Source organism: Podarcis melisellensis (genome assembly GCF_964234715.1).
Source record: "Podarcis melisellensis genome assembly, chromosome: 2".
NCBI lineage: Eukaryota > Metazoa > Chordata > Lepidosauria > Squamata > Lacertidae > Podarcis > Podarcis melisellensis.
This window is the reverse complement of record NC_138529.1, coordinates 53,679,620-53,701,615: the sequence shown is the minus strand read 5'-3', so window position 1 is coordinate 53,701,615 and position 21,996 is coordinate 53,679,620. Positions and strand designations below refer to the sequence as shown.

General features: G+C 40.9%; 1 protein-coding gene across 3 annotated transcripts in view; it reads right to left on the bottom strand.

The window, feature by feature from the left end:
* NR3C1 (nuclear receptor subfamily 3 group C member 1) overlaps positions 1-21,332 on the bottom strand; it is a 54,699-nt gene extending 33,367 nt beyond the window's left edge. The window contains exons 1-3 of one of the 3 annotated variants that reach the window (XM_081900808.1): positions 20,896-21,014; positions 19,942-20,116; positions 17,393-18,577 (exon numbers count right to left, since the gene is read on the bottom strand). In XM_081900808.1, coding sequence (XP_081756934.1) covers positions 17,393-18,567 — 1,175 coding nt within the window. In that variant the 5' untranslated portion in view covers positions 18,568-18,577; positions 19,942-20,116; positions 20,896-21,014. Of the gene's footprint in view, positions 1-17,392; positions 18,578-19,941; positions 20,117-20,895 lie in introns of all 3 variants that reach the window. The other 2 variants (XM_081900806.1, XM_081900807.1) reach the window with 2 other exon arrangements.
* Between the last annotated feature and the right edge of the window lie 664 nt (positions 21,333-21,996).

Here is a 21,996-nt window from a genome sequence, read left to right as displayed (position 1 = left end):
TGGAAGGTGCTACTGCTCTTCCTGCTTCAAGCCCCTCCTGGTTCGAGGAGGCAGTGGGGCAGGGGACGGTGGAGAGTCTACTGACCCATCTGTCTGCTGAACAGCCTCTTCTTCTTCCACCACATCCACTGCACCTTCCTCCATCTCAATCTGCCTTAACTATCCTTCTTTCCCTGGTTCCTGTATTGTGGGCGATGTCATATCCCATAAATCTCGTCCCTTTTTCTGGTTCCCTCCCCTGGTCCCATCACACACTCTTCAGAGCCCTGCCAGTCCCTGCCAGTTTACTACTTTTCAAACAAGGAAACCAACAGGTCTTTATTAATGAAGACCATTTATATAGAACTTGCTTAGGAGATCACTCTCTTATTAAAAGATAGCCCACAGGAATCTTAGACATTGCACATTCTTTGTGCAAGTATATAGAATGCATTTAATATAAAACTACTGTCTACTTGTGTTACCACAAATATTTAAAGGTCTAACAAGTATAAATGGGTATAATTATTATCATGGTGTGATTTAGTTTTATTAAAGCATCAGCTGGGTAGCATGTTTATACACAATGCCCTTCTTTGCAAGATGCCAGGAGGGATGCTTTTAAACTACAGAAATTCATACCAGTAGTCAAAAGCAGAAGCACAGTTTTTGACAAAATAATATGTCTTTGAAGAAAATACAAGGGTATATCTCTTAGAGCAGCGGTTCTCAACCTGTGGGTCCGCAGATGTTGTTGGACTAAAACTCTCATCATCCCTGAGCTCTGGCCTTCCTAGCTAGGGGTGATGGGAGTTGTAGTTCAACAACATCTGTGTACCCACAGGTTGAGAAAGGCTGTCTTAGAGGAACAATTTCTTTCTAGTCCCCTTTTTCCTTGTCTACAAAAATCAGAACATTTGACTCATGCAAAGCCTTTCACAGAGTATTTTTACATTGCCCTGAACTGAACCACTAGTTCAATGTCCTTGACGTTTTGTCACACTGGGGCAATATTATGATTTGTGATCTCTATTGACCCAGAGATCTGCTGCATCTTTTCCTAACTATATTTTGCCATAGAGGCTAGTAGACCATATTATTTTCAGACTCAAATATTTCCAGGAAATACTTTGAAGTTTTCAGTCACTAGTCTAGATTAGAGGGATTAGCATATTAAAGGGAGAGGATCAAGTGGGTGGGGTAAAGTTTGAAATAGGGAGTTGGAGTCAAATCCCCCCCAAAAAACTATTCCAAGGTTATTCTATAAGGTTACTAAAATTTGTATGAGGTGAGGATAATGGTTTTCTGCTGAGGTCCTCCACATCCAAAGCATTTGGAAACCCACTGAACTTTTATTGAGGAAAGTGAACAAACAGTGTAGCATGCTGTTGGTTTTGGAGAGCCTAATGCAGAAGATACAGGATGGTTTCCAATTATGTCTCTCTAGTGACAGAATGCTCTTCGATCCTAGTTGGAATTCCATTAGAAAAAACAAAGGGTGAGGCTAGTTTCTCCTTCCTTCTGCAACCACCTTGGAAGGTCCCAAAATTTGTCCCAGTGGAACAGCATGGTGAAGGGGGACTGCAAAATGAAATAACATTATGCTAGCTGTGTTTGAGACTCCCATTGCTCTAGGCACATTCTACAAGACGGCAATTCATTAGCGCAAGCAGTTTCTGAGCTCCGAGTGCAGTACTGCGCCTAAGATTTCAGATTAAAACTGCAGAGTGGAAGGAACAGAGGACCTTTTTCTGCCTCCCCACTTCCACCTGTTCTCTGAAGACTGGAGAAGAGACCCTCTCAAGAATATTAGGGGGGTGGGCAGGGGAAGGACTAGACCACAAGAAAAATGAAGATAATATTTTAGCTGCAGTTCATTCATTTTCAGCTTTGCATTCTAGTTATAAAAAAGTGCACCCAGATATTCCGTTGTGCCCATAACCGAGGTTTAAGGTACCATTTAGCTCCTAACTTTCATATCTCAGTTTTTAACACTGCCTGCTAGCAGGAGGACATAATTGGATACAAACCCTTAGATAAAGTTAAAACAATACAACGTTTGTGCTAAGGCCGTCAAGAAATTCCTCATTCTATCCTAAAAGCAAAATAACCTTTGTTCGCCTCAGACCTTATACAATCCCTTTAAGACTAATCTAGCTTTAAGAACACACAAGCACGTACAATTATGCCTGGTTTGTGTCAAATTTTGCTAAAAGGCACAGTCTTTGAAGTAATGACTTAGAATCAAAGGTATGATGATTCTGTTGTACCACTAATTTTAAGTTTCATCTCAGAAATATTTAAAAAATGTCAAATTGATAAACGATAAAGCCTGTGGGTAAAGAACAAAGCAAACCATGCTACTAGGCTTAGCTCCTTGTTTCGGTAAGCTCTTATTAAAACCTGTGGTTAAATGCATGTTTTTAGAGGGATTAACACAGGAACAAAATTTATGGCTATGCTTTTAGCGCAATGGTAAATTATGTGAATATGTATTCCTTGTAAAACTCCTGTCCTACTTATACCCACAAATAGCATTTCATCATGAAGGGTTCCACACTCAAATACACCAAATGTTTTTAATTTATGCAAGCATTTATTTACAAGTTGTTGCACCTTCCTTCAGGCACAAGCTCTCAGGGTGGCTTACAAAGTTAAACAAAAATGGTAACAAGTTTTTAAAAATCAAAATATAAGCAATGATGCAAAACAGTATACAACAGAAGAGCAGTAAAGCACAAGATAAAACCAAATAAAGTAAAATATAGAAACAACAACAAAAGCAGCAATATAAGAATTTAAAGCGCTGGAAGTTCTGGAAAAAATCAAAAGGTCTTTATCAGGCTTCCTCAACCTTGGCACTCCAGATGTTTTTGGCCTACAACTCCCATGATCCCTAGCTAGAAGGACCAGTGGTCAGGGATGCTGGGAATTGTAGTCTCAAAACATCTGGAGGGCCAAGGTAGAAGAAGCCTGGTCTATATTCTGGTGCTGAAAAGCCAAAGCTAATACCAGGCCAGCCTCCCTGGGAACATCAACTGGCATATGGAGTGTTCCAACTAAGAAGGTTTTTTCTCTGGTCACCCCAACTTTTGAAGGTGGTGGGGGACGACGGCACAGAGAAGGTCATAAGGAATATAACACTTGGGGACATCCTTCCCAAAGCTGGTCCTTCAGATACTTAGGTCCCAAGCCTTATTTATTTCATAAGATTTATGCACTGCTTAATTGTAAAAAGAGAAAGAAACAAACTTTAAAGAATTTTATGGTGTCAATTTTATTGCCAATTTACCAATTTCCTATGGACCAAACGTACCTTATGCTGCTCCGAACTAATGTTTTGAGAATCGAAAAATAGTACTTGTACCACAATTGCTGCTTAAGTAACCTCAACCATGTGCCACAGTTTTGTTTTGTTTTTCAAAGTCCATTATGTCATCATCCAGACAAAATATGTAACTAATTGAAATTCAAAAAGACCAAGTCCTCAAAATGTAAGGATTTTCTTGCTGGATTAAATTATGGTTCACATAGTCCAGCATTCTGATTCCAACAGCAGTGCAATACCACTGGAGAAACTCGCAAACAGAATGCAAAAAAGATGAAGGCCATTCCCCATTGTTTGTCCCTGGCATCTGGAACTAGTGTTCTCTAACTCTTGGGTGCATTGTTTCAGAGTCAGGGGTGAGGGTTGGGACTGTAACTAGAAGGGTGTGTGTGAAAACCCCCTGCCTACAGCCCTACTGCATTCAAGTTTTAGTATGTTCAAGAAAGTCAACTCTTACATCCTTCTAAACACAAATGCACAATTTCTGGCTAGCCTAAGCTGCAGGTCAAAACTATCTCTATGTTCCTTCCCCTTCTAGCTTGTCTGGTGCTCAAAGAGTGGGTTCAGAGCACCCCTTTGTCAAGGAGCAACTTAAGAAGCTCCTTACCATTTGGTGCTATTATGGTGAAGGTTCTCCAGAGAGCCAGTGTGGTATAGTGGTTAAGAGTGGTAGTCTCGTAATCTGGTGAACCGGGTTCGATTCCCTGCTCCTCCACATGCAGCTGCTGGGTGACCTTGGGCCAGTCACGCTTCTCTAAAGTCTCTCAGCCCCACTCACCTCACAGAGTGTTTGTTGTGGGGGAGGAAGGGAAAGGAGATTGTTAGCCGCTTTGAGACTCCTTAAAGGGAGTGAAAGGCGAGATATCAAATCCAATCCAAACCTTGGCCTTGTGGTTACTGAACCACCTCCCAAGTTTTCGTCCAAGCTGGAGAGAAGGTATGGGCTGCTGCGTAACTGCTAGGAAAATTCTTATCCCACTTTGGAATTTTAAAGTTGGTTGCTTATCACACGACATGGCAAGTCAAGTAAAAAAGTGAAAGTAAAGTCATACGCACACCAACTACGTACACAGCATCATTGTTATCATTTCTATATGCTTGGTTGGTATACAGTATAAAGACGAGGCCATGCTACTAACCTACACATTTTGGTGGTGTGATATTCACAAGTGTTTCTATAAAACTGATTATCTGAAAATAAACTAATCACATCCACATGTATGGTAGACTTCACACACATTGCAAAAAACATGATGTTGATAATGGCAGGTATGTGTGCATCTCAACACATAATTCAAAATACAAGATATATTATCATTTCTGTATGCAACAATATATAATATACTGTTATAGCAAACAGAATTTGAGAAACATTTCTCACATTTAATGGACTTGTAATTGACTAAACTGTCAAATTAAATGGAATGGATGCTCATATATTTTCTGCACACATACATAGTAATTATGATGAAATCTTAAATTACATCCTGATTTAAGCAAAATATAAACTGATTTTAAATGTTTTATATATGTTTTATTGTATTTTTACTTATACTGTTTTACTCATATTGTTTTGCTGCTTTGTTGTTTGCTGCCCTGTTGTTGTTTGTTGCCTTTCTTCCTTTGGAAGAAAAGGTGGGATTAAATTTAATGTTGTTTTTTAAGTGTGGGATATATTTTTGTGGTTGGTTTTTAGTGTAGTTGTTTATGTTTGTCATTTAAGAGTTTTTTTAAGATAAAAAGTGGTTTGGTAAATTTATAAAATAAAAATATTTTCTTATGTCATAACTGGAACTGTAGGAGGAGACTGAATAAGTTTTTTTATTTTAAGAAACCATGATCCAGAGGGAGGGTAGGGGAGAGAAAGACTTTTTTTTTTAGCAGACAAAATATGTTGCACCAGGGTAAGGTATACTATTAAAGGTCAAGAGTTTTGACTTAAAATAGCAAATTATCAGAGCATACATTATATAATTGATACATTTAACCGTAATTGAGATTTTTGCATGCATGACAAAGCAACTATAACCAAAGCAAAAGAGCTTCTTTCTTGGAACCACCTTAAAGACTCGGTTAAAAAAAAGACAAAGACATTTTTCTAACCCAAAGTACAAGTCACAAGTTTCAGGATAGTTGCATGCCAGCTGGCACAAATCTTATTTACAAGCTCACTTGCTGTCCAGCGATGGATCCACAAACTACATGTCCAAGATTCTACGGCGTGTAAAAGCCACTCATTTTAATAAGTCAGGAAATTATTTTGACTTTCTAAAAATTAATGCACTGAAGAAGAATGTGAGTTTGCTAGAAAGTGAACATATGCAGGCCCTCTAAGATGTTGAGCAAATTGCTGTCGTGTTCTGAACAGTATACTATTGAAACACAAGAACTTTAATAAAAGTTATCCATGTGCAAAAGTTACTTGTCTGAAGAAAATTAAAGGACTGAGGAATTAACTCACATCTGTAAAAGATCTTATCCGATTCCCATATGCTTGCAAAACTAACTTTATATTAAAGTAGAAATTTAATGGCAGGTGTTGTTATGCATGTTGTTTGGTCTTGGCTAGAACAAAAACAGCAAAGATGGACAGAACAGCAAAAGCAGATGCCACCACCTTTCTTTTATAATCTGATCAATCTGAAGTAAGGGTCATATGAATTTCCAAAAAGTGTTGTTCCCAGAACAAATTCGTAGACTGCACTTGTTACTATTATCCCATTTGGTAATCCACAATGTTTAACCATAGCAGACCATACCCTCATTGCTTGCATTGATGAAACTATAAATTCTCTTACCTGGTTGGAAGGGGAAGAAAAAAAGGGTTGCGATTTTGAACTGGGTCACTGGCCTGATCCAGCAGGGCTTTTCTTATACTCTTATGCTCCTTAACCAGGCACTTTTATTATTGCTAATCAAACCAAACAAAAACCGGTATGTCGTGACAAAATTCTATTCCTCAGAACAGCCATTTTCATGCAGAACTGAAGAAAACATCACAGACTAAAAAAAGGTATGTTTTAGTATGCCTCAGATTCTCTGAAGCGATACACACTTTCAAAATGAAGATGCAAATTTAGAGATGTTTATGTCCATGACAATGCACTCATGTATATAGAAAAAAACTGTTCTAGAAGAATGATTTGATGTAGGACAGTTTCCTGTGGCTGACTCAACTTTATTGATCAACATGTCCTAAGACTGGCCTTTGAGAAGTGACTGGTGTAACACCTTTTAAAAAAAAAGGATACAGAGAGATTCAAGGAGATTACAGACAGATTGGCTGAAAGCCTGTTTCAGGTAAATTGGTGCAAAGCGCTGATTAAAGATACTAAGTTTGCTGAGGAATAATCAACATTGTTTCTGCAAACGTAGGTCCTATCTCATGAAAGCTTTAGAATTTTTGCACGGGCTGCAAGGCATGGTGATGGGGTGATCCAGTAGATGCTGTTTATTTGGACTTTCAAAAAGCTTTTGACAAAGTCTCTTACCAAAGACTCCTACACAAACTTATGAGTAATAGAGTAAGAGAAGAACAGGAAGGAGAGTGGAAGAGCTGTGCAAACATTATTCTCACAATGGAGGGATTTAATCAGTTAGGTCCACGAAGCATCTGTACTGGAAACAGTACTTTCAGTCAAATAAAAGGATGTGATTTTCTTTGTATAAACAAGGTAGGTACTATAGATGAGGAATCCGTCCCTCACCTCCCCACCTCAATTTTAAACAGTATGATATTGCCAGTATGATATTCAACAATTGTGTCTCCTCATGAACACCTTGGATTGTAACATTACATTTTGTTTGGAAAGATGAGCTAGTAAAGGTATGGCAAACCAGGACAAAGGTGCCTTGGAAGTTTCCCACAAAATGCATCTATTGAAATGGACAAAGAAGACTCCATCCCCTTCCATACCAGGACGGGATTCCAAATATCCCCACCAGCCAATATTTGTGCTGGACCACCCACCTCATGTCATGATGACAGCAGCTGATTAATGGTGAAAGCAACTGGTGGTTATAAGGAATACCCTAGTGCACCTGATCCCAGCAGGACTCTTATCAGTGCTGATTAGCTCCGGATTGTTCCTGTATATCTGTGTCTGCATCTGTCCTACACCTGATGTGTTTGGAAGGTGGGCATGATTTGGGTGGGCCAAATTAGAAGCAGCGGGCCTAATTCTTTTTGATAAGCAGAAACCAGGACCATAGGATTTTTTGTGCACCTAGAAATCTCAGTTTCATGACCACACTACTCTTTTGTGAATCTTTCTAACTGCCCCAGAACTAAGTGGGACGCCAGAATATCAAAGTCATACTTGTCCTTCCCAGGATTTCCCCTGCACGTTTTTTGTTAGCCAAATTGTCTGCCAGCAAAACTAAACATTTATAGAGCCTGGCTAGATGTCCATTCTTAAATCTCTGAATCCCTTAATTCCAGGTGGTTCTAAATGTACACCATGCAAAGACAGATTCAACCTGACTAACCCTGGTCTCCCATCAGACTGTTCTTTGTCCACATCCCTACTCTGGATTATGTCTAGTAAAGTATTGGCGTGGCTGAGGAAAATCTATTATTTTTACCTTCTTTCTGGATATTACCCCAATGTTAGGAATCTTCATTCCCACTTCCAGTGTTTCACACAGCATATTAAGGAAGAAATGTTCTGTGTCTTATACTTCAGACTGCTTCCGAAGCCAAGCAGATCACTACACAGCCTCTGTGGCTGGCAGCCATCTTACTAATCCTCTGCTCTCTCCCCCCCACCCCAATCTCTGGAACAGCCTTAACAGTTAACTATTAAAGTGACATTGTTATACAGTGGTACCTCTGGATGCGAATGGGATCCGTTCTGGAGCCCTGTTTGCATCTTGAAGCAAATGCAACCCGCAACTGTCGCGTCACAATTCACCACTTCCGCGGATGCGCGTGACGTCATTTTGAGCGTCTGCGCATGCGCTCCATTACTTCTGGGTCGCCGCGGAGCATAACCTGAAAACACTCAACCTGAAGCACATTTAACCCGAGGTATGACTGTAATGTACTTTCTCAATAAACCTCAATTTCTGAAATGGCTGTGACTGCATCTCTCTTGCTCTGCAGTGTATCTTGTGAAGGCATTTTGCTACTTCGGCTAAACAATCTGAAGTTACTCTGCTGTAAATGAAAGCCAGGATTGGAGTGAGAAACTGCTCCTCTAGCATATCTGAGCTAAATTCTCTCAAACTATTCATATTTTGGAATGGCTTATTCCCTAAACGCAGAGAAATAGTTCGCAGATGTGTAGACACATGTTCCGAGTAAGTGTGGTAACAGTGAGTAATGAGTCTATTCTGGAACAACCCTGCCCATATGAAGCAGAAAACAAACAATATATTTGGGGAATCTTCACCTCTTGCATTTTATGCAGGATGGTAATGCCGATCAGTTAATTCAAATCTATGCAATATACTGTAGTAGGTGAACAGATCAAGATCTAAATAGTGAAATGAAACACAGTGGAGTAGTAGAAGATTGTCTCACACTTACTCTGTACTTGATGCTGCTGTCAGCAAATAATAACTTTTGTGGGCGAATGAGCCAATATGTTGTCTCATGCTACATATAGAAATTTCACATTCCCTCAAACACAGAGCTTCTTTGATCATCTTTAAACCAGTATCATCTCAAAATCTAAGTTTTTAACTTTGAACTATGGATATTACCTATGAAAGAATGACCAGAAGACAGAGACTTAGTTGCACACTTTCTCCCTTAGAAATTGCTTGGCAGTTTAACTGGCACATTTGCCAACAGTGTGCATAATCCAGCAAAATGTTACTCATTAATTGCCTCAATCAAATGCAACGGTCAACTGCAGCTATGGCCCACTCCATTGCCTTGACTGTGAGTCAGTCAAAATTTTGCTGGCTTGTACTCAATGTCACTGATTTCTTCCTCCTTCCTGCAGAAACGTTTCTTATCCTTCTCAGTGCTTAAACATACCAAGGCAACGGGTAACAGAAGAATTTTCCAATCTCTACCTAAGTGACTGGCATTTTGTTTCACACCTTGCAGGAGATTTCCTTCAAATCTCAAACCATTTCCAATTATACTATTTTTGTACACCTCTGAAATTTCTCCCTATGCAAATAGCCTATGTCACCCACAAGAAGCATAACTCAACGCTAGAAATGTTGTTGGCACCTGTCTGCTCCAGAGACATTGCAGTAAGCACTCTGGGGGTGAAGTCAAACCACTGTGTTAGCAGTATCAAAGTGACCTCCCTAGGGCATACGCCTGGGCAGTGTGTATGGAGGTCCTGGGCTACTCAGACGACCTTGGCCTTGCTGATGTGGTCCAAAGGAAAGCAGAGCAATACATTTGGCAGGAGCTCAGCTGCAGGAGCTGCCAGAAGGAGGCTGTGATGGACAGCAGAGCCAGACCAGAGTCTGGTGATGAAATTCCTCAAAATCTCACCAGAGTGCTGGAGCCTAGCTCTGATTGGCTCCCAAGACAGCTGGCTAGAGGGGGTGGAGCAAAACTTTGGAGAGGGAGAAAAAGAGAAGCAGTTTCTGAGTTTTTAGACAGGGATAGAAAAGGGAAAGAGCTGGAGTTAGAGTTTAGTTTGAGAGATAAGGCTTGATTTGAGATGGGAGTGCGATTACGATAGGGTTTGTCTGAGAGAATTGGTTCTGATTTCAGATGAATATCTTCTCTGAAGAAATGATCTATAGCAAGAGGAAGAGAGCCTTGCAGCTGAGATAGGAAGACCGGGTTGAATGTCTGGGGAAGGTATACAGACGCGAGTTAACTGTAGAGCCGAATCTGAGTCAAGGGAAGTATGAAGATGTTGGAATACAAATTACCTGGGTTTCATTCCAATCAGGAGGGGAGAGTTGTTCTAGGAAAGGCAACTCCCAAGCCAGTAACAAGAAGTGAGGTCTGTTATACTAATTGAAAGACTTTAGGAGTGGGTTTGTTAAGAGAGTGGGTAACTGACAAAAAGTGCCCCTCGCTCATAAACCAAAGTATTAAGATGGGAAAGAAGCTGTGCTGTGTCAGAAGTATTTAACTAACACCTGTCATAATAACTAAGTAAAGGAATGAGAGTGAAGTAACAGAAATTGAGTTAAGAATTTTGCCACCTATTCTAGAAACCTGAACATCTACCTGAAGTTTAACAACTGATTTTTAGCAACTGAAGTTTAAGAAAAGCTGTGCACATACTACTGTGTTTAAGCCTGTGACATCTTCATATTTGGGTTTAAGTAATAAACTGATTTCTAACTGAAAGAACACATCTCCTGACCCAACTTTGTTCCACTTTTGGAAATAATACTTTTCTTCACTGATCAACTCCTGAGACTCCCTGAATCGAAGTTTACCTCCCACAAGATAGCCTGTGGTAAATTGTATAAATTGGCTTAATTGGTGTACTGTGTGGTGGGTCCACTATATTTAATCTGAGGGCAGTTACAGGGCTGAGTCTGCTACAGAGACATACAAGGCGCCATCGAACCATCTTAGGGACTCCACTGCAGATTTGTGTAAACTTTGCTTCTTAGTCTTATATTCTCCTGAAGATCTCTCACAAGGCAGCAGAGGTTTAGGATCAGTTTCTTCCTTCTCCTAGATGGGCTACCCATTTGGCCCTCACTTCCCTTGCAGTGGTGTCCAAACTTTTTTCAAAGAGGGCCAGATTTGATGAAGTGAAGGGCCGTGGGGGCCGACCAAAGTTGTTGACCCTTTTTAAGGATTGAAGTTGTTGAGATTTTTTTAAGGGTTGGAGTTGTTGAGCTTCTTTTAGGATTGAAATTGTTTTGTTGAGGGTTTTTTAGGATTTTACCCCAGGAAATAAACTGCCACAGGGGCTGAACTAGGCCCCGAAATGGATTTTGGACATGCCTGCTCTACAGCATGTGCAGAAAGGTCTTCTTGGCTATTCGACCCACTATTGGTATCACCCCCACAATCTGCTGGAGCATGCAGGGGTTTGAGACCCATTGGCTACTCTCACCTGGTTTAATGTAAAATTAGTAAATGAGAATTTTGCTCTCAGTGTATGAGAAACATGCTTGAAAGTCAATAAATCAATGGCTAGTGTCATGAAACGTGTACCATCTTTTCACATCTTTGTTAAAAAATATCAGAAAAAACTATTGACCAAATTTATACCTAACTCTGGGTGAACCAACACCCTACCCTCCTGATTGTATTCATGTACCCTTGTAATTGCTCAAATACCTATGCTTCAGAGAAACAGATTAGTAGATTGCTGATAAAAAGAGGCAGTGCTTTCTATTAGTTGTCATCAGAACAAACAAGAACAATAACCCAAAATTATACTGTAGCCAGCTCCTACATATAAGACATACCTCACTTATTTCAAAGGTAGAGCCATGGTAGAGCCTACAGGATTAAGTACAGTGGTACCTCGGGTTACAAACACATCGGGTTACCGACACTTCAGGTTACAAACTCCGCTAATCCAGAAGTAGTACCTCGGGTTAAGAACTTTGCCCCAGGTTGAGAATGGCAATTGCGTGCTGGCAGTGGGGCAGCAGCGGGAGGCCCCATTAGCTAAAGTGGTACCTCAGGTTAAGAACGGTTTCCAATTAAGAACGGACCTCCAGAATGAATTAGGTTCATAACCAGAGGTACCACTGTATAAGTGTTTGATTAAATGGATTTGGAAAACCCAGTCACAATCTCCAAATGAAAATTATTAAATGCTTAGTTTTGACAGGCAAAATCCAGATACCAGAATGGTACTCCCCATAGTAGAACAAATTGTTTTAGTTTGTCTTTACACAAGAACCACTCTAGTATCCACTACAAACCTTCAGATTAGTTGAAGCCATTTTCAGGCAGTTGTCATGCATAGAATACTAACTTGGGAAAACTTTGTGCCCCTTTCACATAGCAGTGCACATTCCATCTGCACTATTTTGTCTCTCTGCATTCCCTTATCCTTTTGTGAATTCCTGGCAAACAAAGTAGCACATCTAGAATACAACACAAATAAAAGGCTAAATGCAAATCTGTACATCCTAGGACTTCCATGAAATGATTTTCACCTGCTAAAACTAGGCAATACCAATCTGGTATTAAGCTTCGGGTATTAAATGGATATTAATGATAATGTTTTGAATATAAACATACGCACACACACACACATACACTTGGTTATTCTTCCTAAGTGGTATTGAATATTCTTCTCCCAACCCTGGTGCTCTTCAGTTATTTAGCCGCCCAGAGTGGCTGGGGAAACCCAGCCAGATGGTCGGAGAACAACAACAAATAAATTATTATTATTATTATTAACTACTGGGGCTGATGGAAGTTGTGGTTAAACAACATCTGAATGACACTGGAATGGAAATGCATCTTGAATTGGAGTGTTCTATACAGCCCACTTCAGGCTTTATCATGCCATGGAGCAACATGGGTATAACACCAACAACTCTTAAAAGAGTTCAAATGGCTAACAACTGTCATGAAACTTACTATAGCAGTTACTCTTGTTGCTTTACCTACAAACTATGTAACAACTTCTCATAGGGCACTCATGTCTGTAATAGCCTTTGCAGTATCAAAAGACTGTTGTTTCTGCTAACAGATTTATTGTAGCATGCACACAGTCCACTAAATTTATATAATTCTTTTTTTAGGCTTTAAGGTGCCACAAGAGTCTTCATTTAGATTTAGTTATGGCTGCACTTTTATTTGGGAGCAAGACTTAATTCAGTAAGATGTGTATCGTGGTAGGAAAAGCTCCAGCAACTCTCAGGCTCATGCATGTTTCCTCCCCCTCCAGTACAACTGCAAAGAGGGCACTGGAAGCTTGTGTCCTAGTTTTAATTAACTGCAATTTGTTGTTTTGTGCAAAACCAACATGATGAAACTATGGCTTGTATGAAACAAGTCAATGTCAGACATTAGGTTAAGATTAGTTATTAACCATAGTCTAAAACACATTTTAGGGTTTAAACTGAACATTAAACTTCAGTTAATCAAAAAAACATACTGCAGCTCTCAGTCTCATCACAGCTGCAATGAAAGAGATAAGAGACAGTGTGAGACCCTAAGGGTTGTTGCGGTTTGTTTCTGCTTGAACTGGCCCAGTTTTACTTCTGAGAAAGCATGCATCTGATGAGGTTTCACAAGGGCTCCAAAATGAATCTGTCAAAGTGACTTTTACAAGAGAAATCAGATGTGCTTGGATAGGAAGTGAGAAGCATAATGACAGACTAGAATAACTATTTTTAAAAAATTAAACAATACATGGAGAAGCACGCGAGATATAAGAGCGGATATCAAATCATGAAATGTTAAGTCTAAATAATACATCACATGTGGCAGAAATCTACACAACTAGTAATTAGCAAGTAGGAGGTACCTTCAGAAATCTTTTAAAATGAAAGCTGTATTTGAAATTTTAAAAAGTATATTTAATAACAGACAGATTAGCTATATACTTCCACAATGATACTGGTTTATTCTTTCAGCAGACTGGCCTACCAGAACTATAACTTCTATCATCTCTGACTACTAGCCATCCTTGCTCCAGGTGATGAGAACTGTACTCCAACAAACTCTGGAGAGCACTATCCTTGCTGCAGAACCTCATTCACGCACAATGTCAATCCACCATTTGAAGGCTTATTCTTTCCCCATTTCAATTATTTGCTTCCCATTTAGTACAAACTATTTTTTGCCATTATTTTGCAAACCATGGTTTTTTATTTGGTTTGTAATCCTACCGTATGGCTTTCCCATTTCAACAGACTAAAACCTTTAATATCATCCTTGCAACAATACACAAAGAGATGAAATACAATTACTTAAACCTGAGACACTTCAGAATAGGAAAGAGGGGAAACTGGAAAATAACAGCCCCTCTATTGCCCCCTAGACATTCATATTTCTGCTGAAATTCAGTTAAAAAAGAGGCTAAACCACTGTTTGCAGCAACTGTTGTTTAAAGGCCACAGCTTAGTCTAAATTAGCAGTACCCAACTGGTGCCTTTCAGATATTGTTGGGACTCCTTACTCCCATTAGTCCCAGTCAACATGGTGAATGGTCTAGCATAATGGAAGTTCAACTCCTGCGTCATCTGCAAGGCTCCATGTTGGCTATCCCTGGTCTAGAGCTGCTATAGGTTTTCTCTTTCCATTTGCTTAGTGTCCCTTTTCTGTGGTGGAACTGCCTTTAAAGGCAGGCTTACTGTTAAAACAGTTGTTAATCTGGACATCACACCAAACCATAACTACAGCATCCTTAATGAGGCGTAGGCATGATGTCTGAAGTGTTTACATTTAAACCAATAAAATGCTCTGTAAGCTCTTAGGAATAAAACCACATTTAATATTTTCTTTTTAAATTTCCTAATATAGTATTATAACACAAATAAAATAGCTCTCCACCAAATATCAAATCAAACTGTGCCCCTAACTTACAGCCTTGCCAATGAAAATGTGTGAGCAGTTAGTTAAAGACTGCCACTCCAGTAGACTATATTCCTAACCATGTAAGCCTATACTAAAAAGGATATTCTATTAAATTTAATGTGATTTATTCCCAGGTAATTAGGACTTGGATTGCAACTGTATCATGCTGAAAAACGTGAAAGTATGAGTTACTAGCTCAATATGCACGTCCCACTTGAAAAACAAGTTATTCATCAAAACAGTGCTATTGATTTTGTAGAGCTCTTTAGTTCTTCTACCAATTGGAATAAACTACTAATTGGAATAAATGTCAACCAGTCAAGTACATTCCCTGTTTCAACAATGTCCTACAAAAGAAACATTTTCATAATTTTACATAATTAATTTTCACTTTGTTCTAAAGGTTGTATTAGTCAAGAGTTCAGCTGTGCAGCATTAAAAAGTATAACTATTGTTAGCTATGTCAATTTTATCGGAGTTAGATGGCCATGTCATGAGCAAATCCTAGTCAAAGTTTCTGGATGATGAAATATATTCCAGCCTAGAAACACTCCTGCCGTCCTAAATTAGTCAGCCTTTAAAGTGCCATGAGGATTTTTGGCCTGGTTTGCATGTCACTTTAAATCATTAGGACTGAAGCAAGCAGGTAGTATGCTGGTGTTCACTGCTCAAAAGTACCATGGTGCTCCACCACCACGTGGAAGAGGAAACAAACTAGAGGCTGAGCTGTCATTACGTACACTTTTTTCCTAGCAAACTGATGGTGAACCAATGTTCATACTTGAATCACTATCACGGTTTGTTAGGAGACAAACAAACAAGGAGTGCTGGTTCACATATATAAGCCAGTCTTTGGTTCATTTCCAATTCCATGCAGGAAAGGAAGGAAGGAAGGAAGAAAGGAGCGCTATGGAGACCTGAGGAGCTTGCACAAGCAGTTTAACATTTTCTGAACAACGTATTTGTTGCTTGAACTATGTATACATTAGTGCTGCTTTCCTATAAATAAACTGCAGAACAATCTGAAATAAAAGCAATTTCTAAATACACCATTTAAATTAAATATCAGAAATACCGGTAGATTGGGATGGCTTAAAAAAGAAGTCAGCAATCATTGGCTTTCATATTTCAAAGCATAGCATTTCACAAGCAAGAATTTCAGACATGCCAGGCAATGCCATCAGTTGGATAAATATTACCACTAAACATCCCCCCAAAAAACTCCTAGGTACAAGTTTACCATTTAATGCATATTTTATAGATTTTACATGGCATTCATGTTAAAATATATTGGAAAAATATATCTAATTCTCCCCTTCATATTCTTATCAAAAGGAATAACTCAAATCACAGTATCTACAGTATTTAAGTCTCATGAGTTTCTCACCGTGTTTCTTGAGTGACATTTACTGTAGTAACTGTATAAGTAACTTGACGATAAAAAGCAGCCTAGCAACAAGTCCCCTCTTCTTCAGAAGAAATTCCTCAAAAATGTTCCAAAAACATGCAGTACAAACTGTTGCTCATTATAATATCATAAAACAAAACATACTAGTTGCAAACATTGCATGTGAAGAGGTACAGTATGGTGTTCACAATGAGATTCCCTTTCCATCCCTGCAGCATGAATTGATGGGCAAGACTGAAAATAAGACATTATAAGGAACAGGAGCTTGGTGCATGCCCCAGAATTCCTAGAATGTCTTACTGCTCCATGCATACCAGCATATGCACATCCAGGTGTAATAAGGGAAGTCCCAGATCAAATGCGAAATAAAAACCTGTATACCATTTTGTAAAGTATGCATGCAGAACAAATCAAGACTTTCAGATAAGCCTTAAGGCAATTTCAATATGTAGGATAATTTTTTTAAGCAAGGTGCAGGCTTTAAATCACTTGAAATAAAAGCATAAATGAAAGTTTAAAATAAAAGGGAGAGAGGCAACAATGAAAAAAATGTAAGTTGCTATCACCACATTTCACATTTCTAGGTTCTGGATAAATTTTCTGTTCATACAGACTTGGAATGAAAACATACTTTTAAAAAACTTCTGCTCCAAATATTTTCCACATTTAGCATTATCAAGAAAGACTATTCCACATTTTTTTTATCAACACAATAAAGTCTTCCTATGATTCATTTCTCAATGGTAACCAAAATGTAGATTGAAACATAATGTATTATCTTTTCTCTTTTAAATACTGTTGATCAAGGGGAAGGCGGAGGGGAATCCTACTTTGAACACTAGAGCTGAAAGTTTCATAGGCTGCAGTTACTACACCAAAGCAGGCACAACACAACATGATGGGAATTCACCAAGCTGTGCATGTTGCACACACCATTTTAATGAAATGTCAACTGTTCTGCTAGTTGTAGAAAGCCTTCTGCATGAACTATTTGGATTTAAGATCTATTTGTGCTTAACATTCCTATTTTAACATTTCCCTGACATATATTTTAAATCATGATTCATCCTTTACTGCTGATGGTCGTTTTATTTAATAAAAGTAATTTCTTTATTGCAATGTGTTAATTCATGCACACAAGCATGAGAAATTATTATTCTCTTTCTAACTACAGGAAGAGACAAAATGAACATTGCTGAAATAACTATTCTTGTAATAAGTTTAGAACAAAAACATCTCTTACCTTGAAAACCCATTAGAGAAGACAGGTCTGCCAGAATAATTCAAAGCCCCCATTGACGTAAGAGCATCATCCCCAGATCCCTGGCACCTATTCCAATTTTCTGAACCAGCAGGATGAGATGGAATGGCATTGAAAACTGGTTTCTGATCCTGCTGTTGAGTGACAGATGCTGTGTTCAAGTCATAGTGGTAGATTTGTCCTCCAGACGTGCTGACACCATGAACCGAAATAGCAGATGTCTTACTTCCAAGCATATTTGACCCAGAGAAGTTAGCCTGACAATAAACTGTGCCTATTTTCTCTTGCTTTATTACCCCAGGGGTGCACAGTTCAATAAAATCTTCTTTTTCAGTCTTCACTTGTGGCAACTTCACTGTGGAGCTGTGCAACAGATCCCCACACTCATTAATTTTAGGCTTAGTATCTGGTAAAATCGGAGGCTTGCAGTCCTCCATTTCAGTTCCCTCCAGGATAAAACTATCATCACCAAGAGGTGAAAGCAAGCTGCTGTCATCCAGCATGGGGTCCATTCTCCAAGGGCTCCCATTTGTTTCTTTTCCTGGAGACACTGGTGGCAAATCAAAATCCTGCAAAATATCAAAGGTGCTTTGGTCTTCAGGAAACAGCTTCAAGTTGCCACCATTAGTGCCAACCTGGCTTTGCGCTAAAGCCCCTTGCCCTAAAGTGAGATCATGACTAGCCATGCTTGGGAACTCTTGTTCTAGAGACACATCCCCAGATGCAGTACCCTTTGAGCTTTCTGCCTGACTAGAGGATTTATTCAAACTTGCAATGCTTTCTTCCAGGAGCCTAAAATCCGTTTCTGCCGAAGAGAGACTGATTTGGCCCTGCTGAGGAAATCCAAGTTCGTTTCCCATCACTTTTGCCTCTGTCTCCCCCATATACAGTCCCATGGAGAGCGACACTGCTTTAGACAGATCTGGCTGCGGCACATTGCTTCCCAATCCCTTTGACAAGTCAGACACAGCAGGCGGTTGCTTGGAATCAGACTGAGAAGGGGTAGGCAAGGGAGACGTAGTTGCAGGAGTCTTGGCAGTAGCTCCTCCCCTAAAGGATGGATGGAAGTCCATCACAATTCCTCCTTTGTCACGGAAGTGAGCACTTTTCCCTGCTTCCTCCCCTCCAGAGGACTTCAGTGATTCTTTGGGCTCCATTATTTTAATACTGGTTATAAAGAAAGAGAAATATTCACCATTAGCATAAAACTTGAATAGTGCAAACCCAAAGCCCTTGAAGCTCCAACACTGAAAGAACAGACACATATTCAAGAAAACGGTAGATATTAGATTAACACTTTCCAATACTGGAATGAATTTCTAACCCAATCCATCCAAAGGGCTGGAATTTTTCCAAGCTTTTCTCAATCTAGGTTATAGTAAAAGGATATTAGACTAATAAAAATAACATCAACTCATCACAACCGGAACATACCAGTAATATTTGTCACTGATGCAATAAATATTGTTTACTACTGCATACATACTTGCAAAAAATCTATGTGACAACTTCCATTCCCATTCACTTAATACACCACCCAGGTTTTTCAATACTGCCTAATGTACCAACTTTGCCTAGGGGGGGAAATTTCCAGGTGATACCAGTAACTTTCCAAATGTCTGTCTCTCTCCCACTTTCACCAGGTTTTTGTAAAAATACAATTTTAGAAATATGTTGTTCCACTTTAGTCCAAGACCATGGTCAGTTTCAAATAGTAGATTGTAAAATGTAGACATGTATTTTTAAAAATAAGCGTGTGGAGAAGAATACACACATTTAATCCTCTACATTTCATATTATTCCCGGAGAACGTAAAATAAAAAGTAGCCCATAGTGAAATCCTTACAAGATAGTGTAGAGGATAGTGAAATTCTTACAAGAAATGAGACAGACAGTTTCGTTTTAAATTTTAAACCTTCCATATCTTGTACCAACTTGTATGGAGAAAAAGCTAAAGTCGGCATATGTTGATGTATCTAAAAACTGCTGATGCTTGTGTAGAAATAATTGCATTCCCATCAATAATTGATCAGGAGGTCAAATTAGGACAAAAATGACCAGGTGTCAAAAGGACATTGAAGCCAACATGGAAAAAAGTTTACTCTTAAAGTAACAGAGAAATTTAACAATGTGTATTTAGTTTCTTTTAAATTCTCCTTTTCAGGGCATTGCATAGATTTCCCCAAAACACTGAAAGCTGTAAAAAGTGCTAAAAGGATAGGAAGCTTTCCTAACAGCTCTCTCCCAAGCCAAAGCAAAAAGGCATAATGAAAAAGAGAAACAGCCTACTCTTGTCAAAAGTTGCATGAGACGCTTTTTAAAAAAAGGGCCATCATGTAATTAAAAAAAGCACACAGTTGCATAGTTTTGAGGGAAAAAAGGGAAGGACAAGGGGAACAACTGGAGTTACCACATTTTCATAGGTTTCTCTTGCACAGACGCAAAAGCCATTAAATGATAGGCAACGCCAAAGGGGGAAAATCTATCACGATACAGCTCTTCTCCACCCCCGAGGAAATATATCTAAGCACCTTCTTTCTGAGTTGAAATTCTCCTTTTCAAAAAGCAGATTTCGAAAAGAAAAGAAAAATGTGTTGGGACCTGTTGAGCATTTTGCCTGGCACGCCCACCAGCCCTTTGCTTCAAAAACTCCAACTCCGAGTTTTCGACGACTTCTTGGTTTCCAAACCCTTGGGCCTCCGTCAACTAAACAAAAAACACGACGGGGGGGGGGTTTGAGAGCCTTTCAAACTTAAAAAAAACCCCAAAACCCGATTCTCAACAACAGATGTTCATTTTTTAACACACACACACAAATCAACTGGAAGCAAGTTGGGCGAGGAGGGCAATAAATTATAGCACTTTTTATCATTAAACAAAATTTCATTTCTCAGAAAAGAGATACTATATTGGGCATATCATCCTTTTGGGATTGAAATTGGCCAGAGAAGGTTGTGAAATAGGATAGCGAACCAGTTTCCGCACCCCCCCTCCTCCCATCCCACGCACGCACACGCATATTGTGTGTGCGAGAGGGAGACACACATACACACGCACACCCCTTCTCTGACGTCCAAATTTAACGTGGACGACTTTAAAGTTGAGACGAGGCGCAGCGCTTCTCTCCCCCCCCCCCATTTTCCTTTCCTCATCTCTCTCCAAACCCACCCCACAAAAAAAAATATCTGGCCTCGCGCCTCAGAAACAAATCGCCTGGTCTTAACGGCGGTGGGAAGCGGGTCGAAGGAGGGGGGGGCGGTAAGGAGAAGCCGAAACGGGCAGACATTACTGAGGAAGGGACGGAGGGGGGTGACCTCTACGGGGGGGGGAGCAGGCCGCCGCCTCCGCCTTCTCCCTCCCTCCGTCGCCCTCCGCCTCCCTTCGAGGATCCTAAAAGTAGAAGCCATTCCTCGGCCCCCACCCGCCCCCGCCGCGTCTCGACAGCCAGCCAGCCAGACGGACATGGAGAAGAAGCCACCCCTTACCTTATCCAGTGGGGGCGCTGGGACTCCTCTAGCCGCCAACTTCCATGGCTCCGGCACCACAGAGCCAAGCGAATAAACAACTTGGAAGGCGCGGGGCGGAGGTGGGGGGGAGAGAGAGACTGGAAGGAAGGAGAGTTACGGGGCGACGGGATTGGGTGTGGGGCGGCGGCGAAAGCTGCCGCCCCTTTGCAGATGAGAATGCAGCCGCCCCCCTCCCTTCGCCCCACACACGCACACAGGCGCCAGAAGCAGCAGCAAAGGCGGCCCCCTCACCTGCTCCTCTTCTCCCCCACCCTTCTCTCTCTGTCTGTCTGTCTGTCACACACACTCTCTCCTGTCCCCCCTCAATTAATTAAAGCCCCACTTGGCGCGCCCCGCTGCCTCTCCTCCAGCCTCAGCCCCCTCTGCATCCCCGCCTTCCCCCTTCTGCACTTCACACCCACCCAGCGTCCCGCCCTCCCCCTTCTCCTTCTCCTCCCTTCCCCTCCTCTCCTCCCAGCCGCCGCACCGTCCGCGCTCCCCTCTACGGCTTTGCCCCAGCCACAAAATGGAGGACGGCGGCGCTAGCAGCAGAGGCTGCTGCCTCCTCCCCCTTCTCTCTCCCTCGCTCGCTCGCTCCCTCCGTCCCCTCCCCCTCCCCCGCCCCGCAGACATGCAAAGAGCGCGAGCGAGAGAGAGAGACGAAAGGGAAGCGGCGCTCGCGCCCGCCCGGCCGCTCGCGGGCGCAGCATAGCAGAGAGCGCGTGTCCAGGGAGGGAGGGAGCGCGCATTGCGGGGCAGCCGAGGGGGAACGGTGCAACCTGTTGACTGAGAGCGGCAACTGCAGCCCCGAACAAGGGCCTCCTTTTCGCTGCCGCCGCCGCCTCAGTCTCCTGCTTTTCGCAATCCCCCCTTTTGGCCACGGCGGCTGGCTCGCTCGCTCGCTTTCTCTCTTCCACCCTCCATTTACCTACCAATACTTTTCTTGCTCTTTTCCTTTGCTCGACCCTTCCTGTGCTTGCTATCCCCGCGTTTGGCGGAGAGGAAAAAAAGAGGAAGGAAAAAGAAAGTGGCGCTTGTTTTGCGACGCGCTCCTTTTCAGGCGTGTTTACTCGGAAGTAA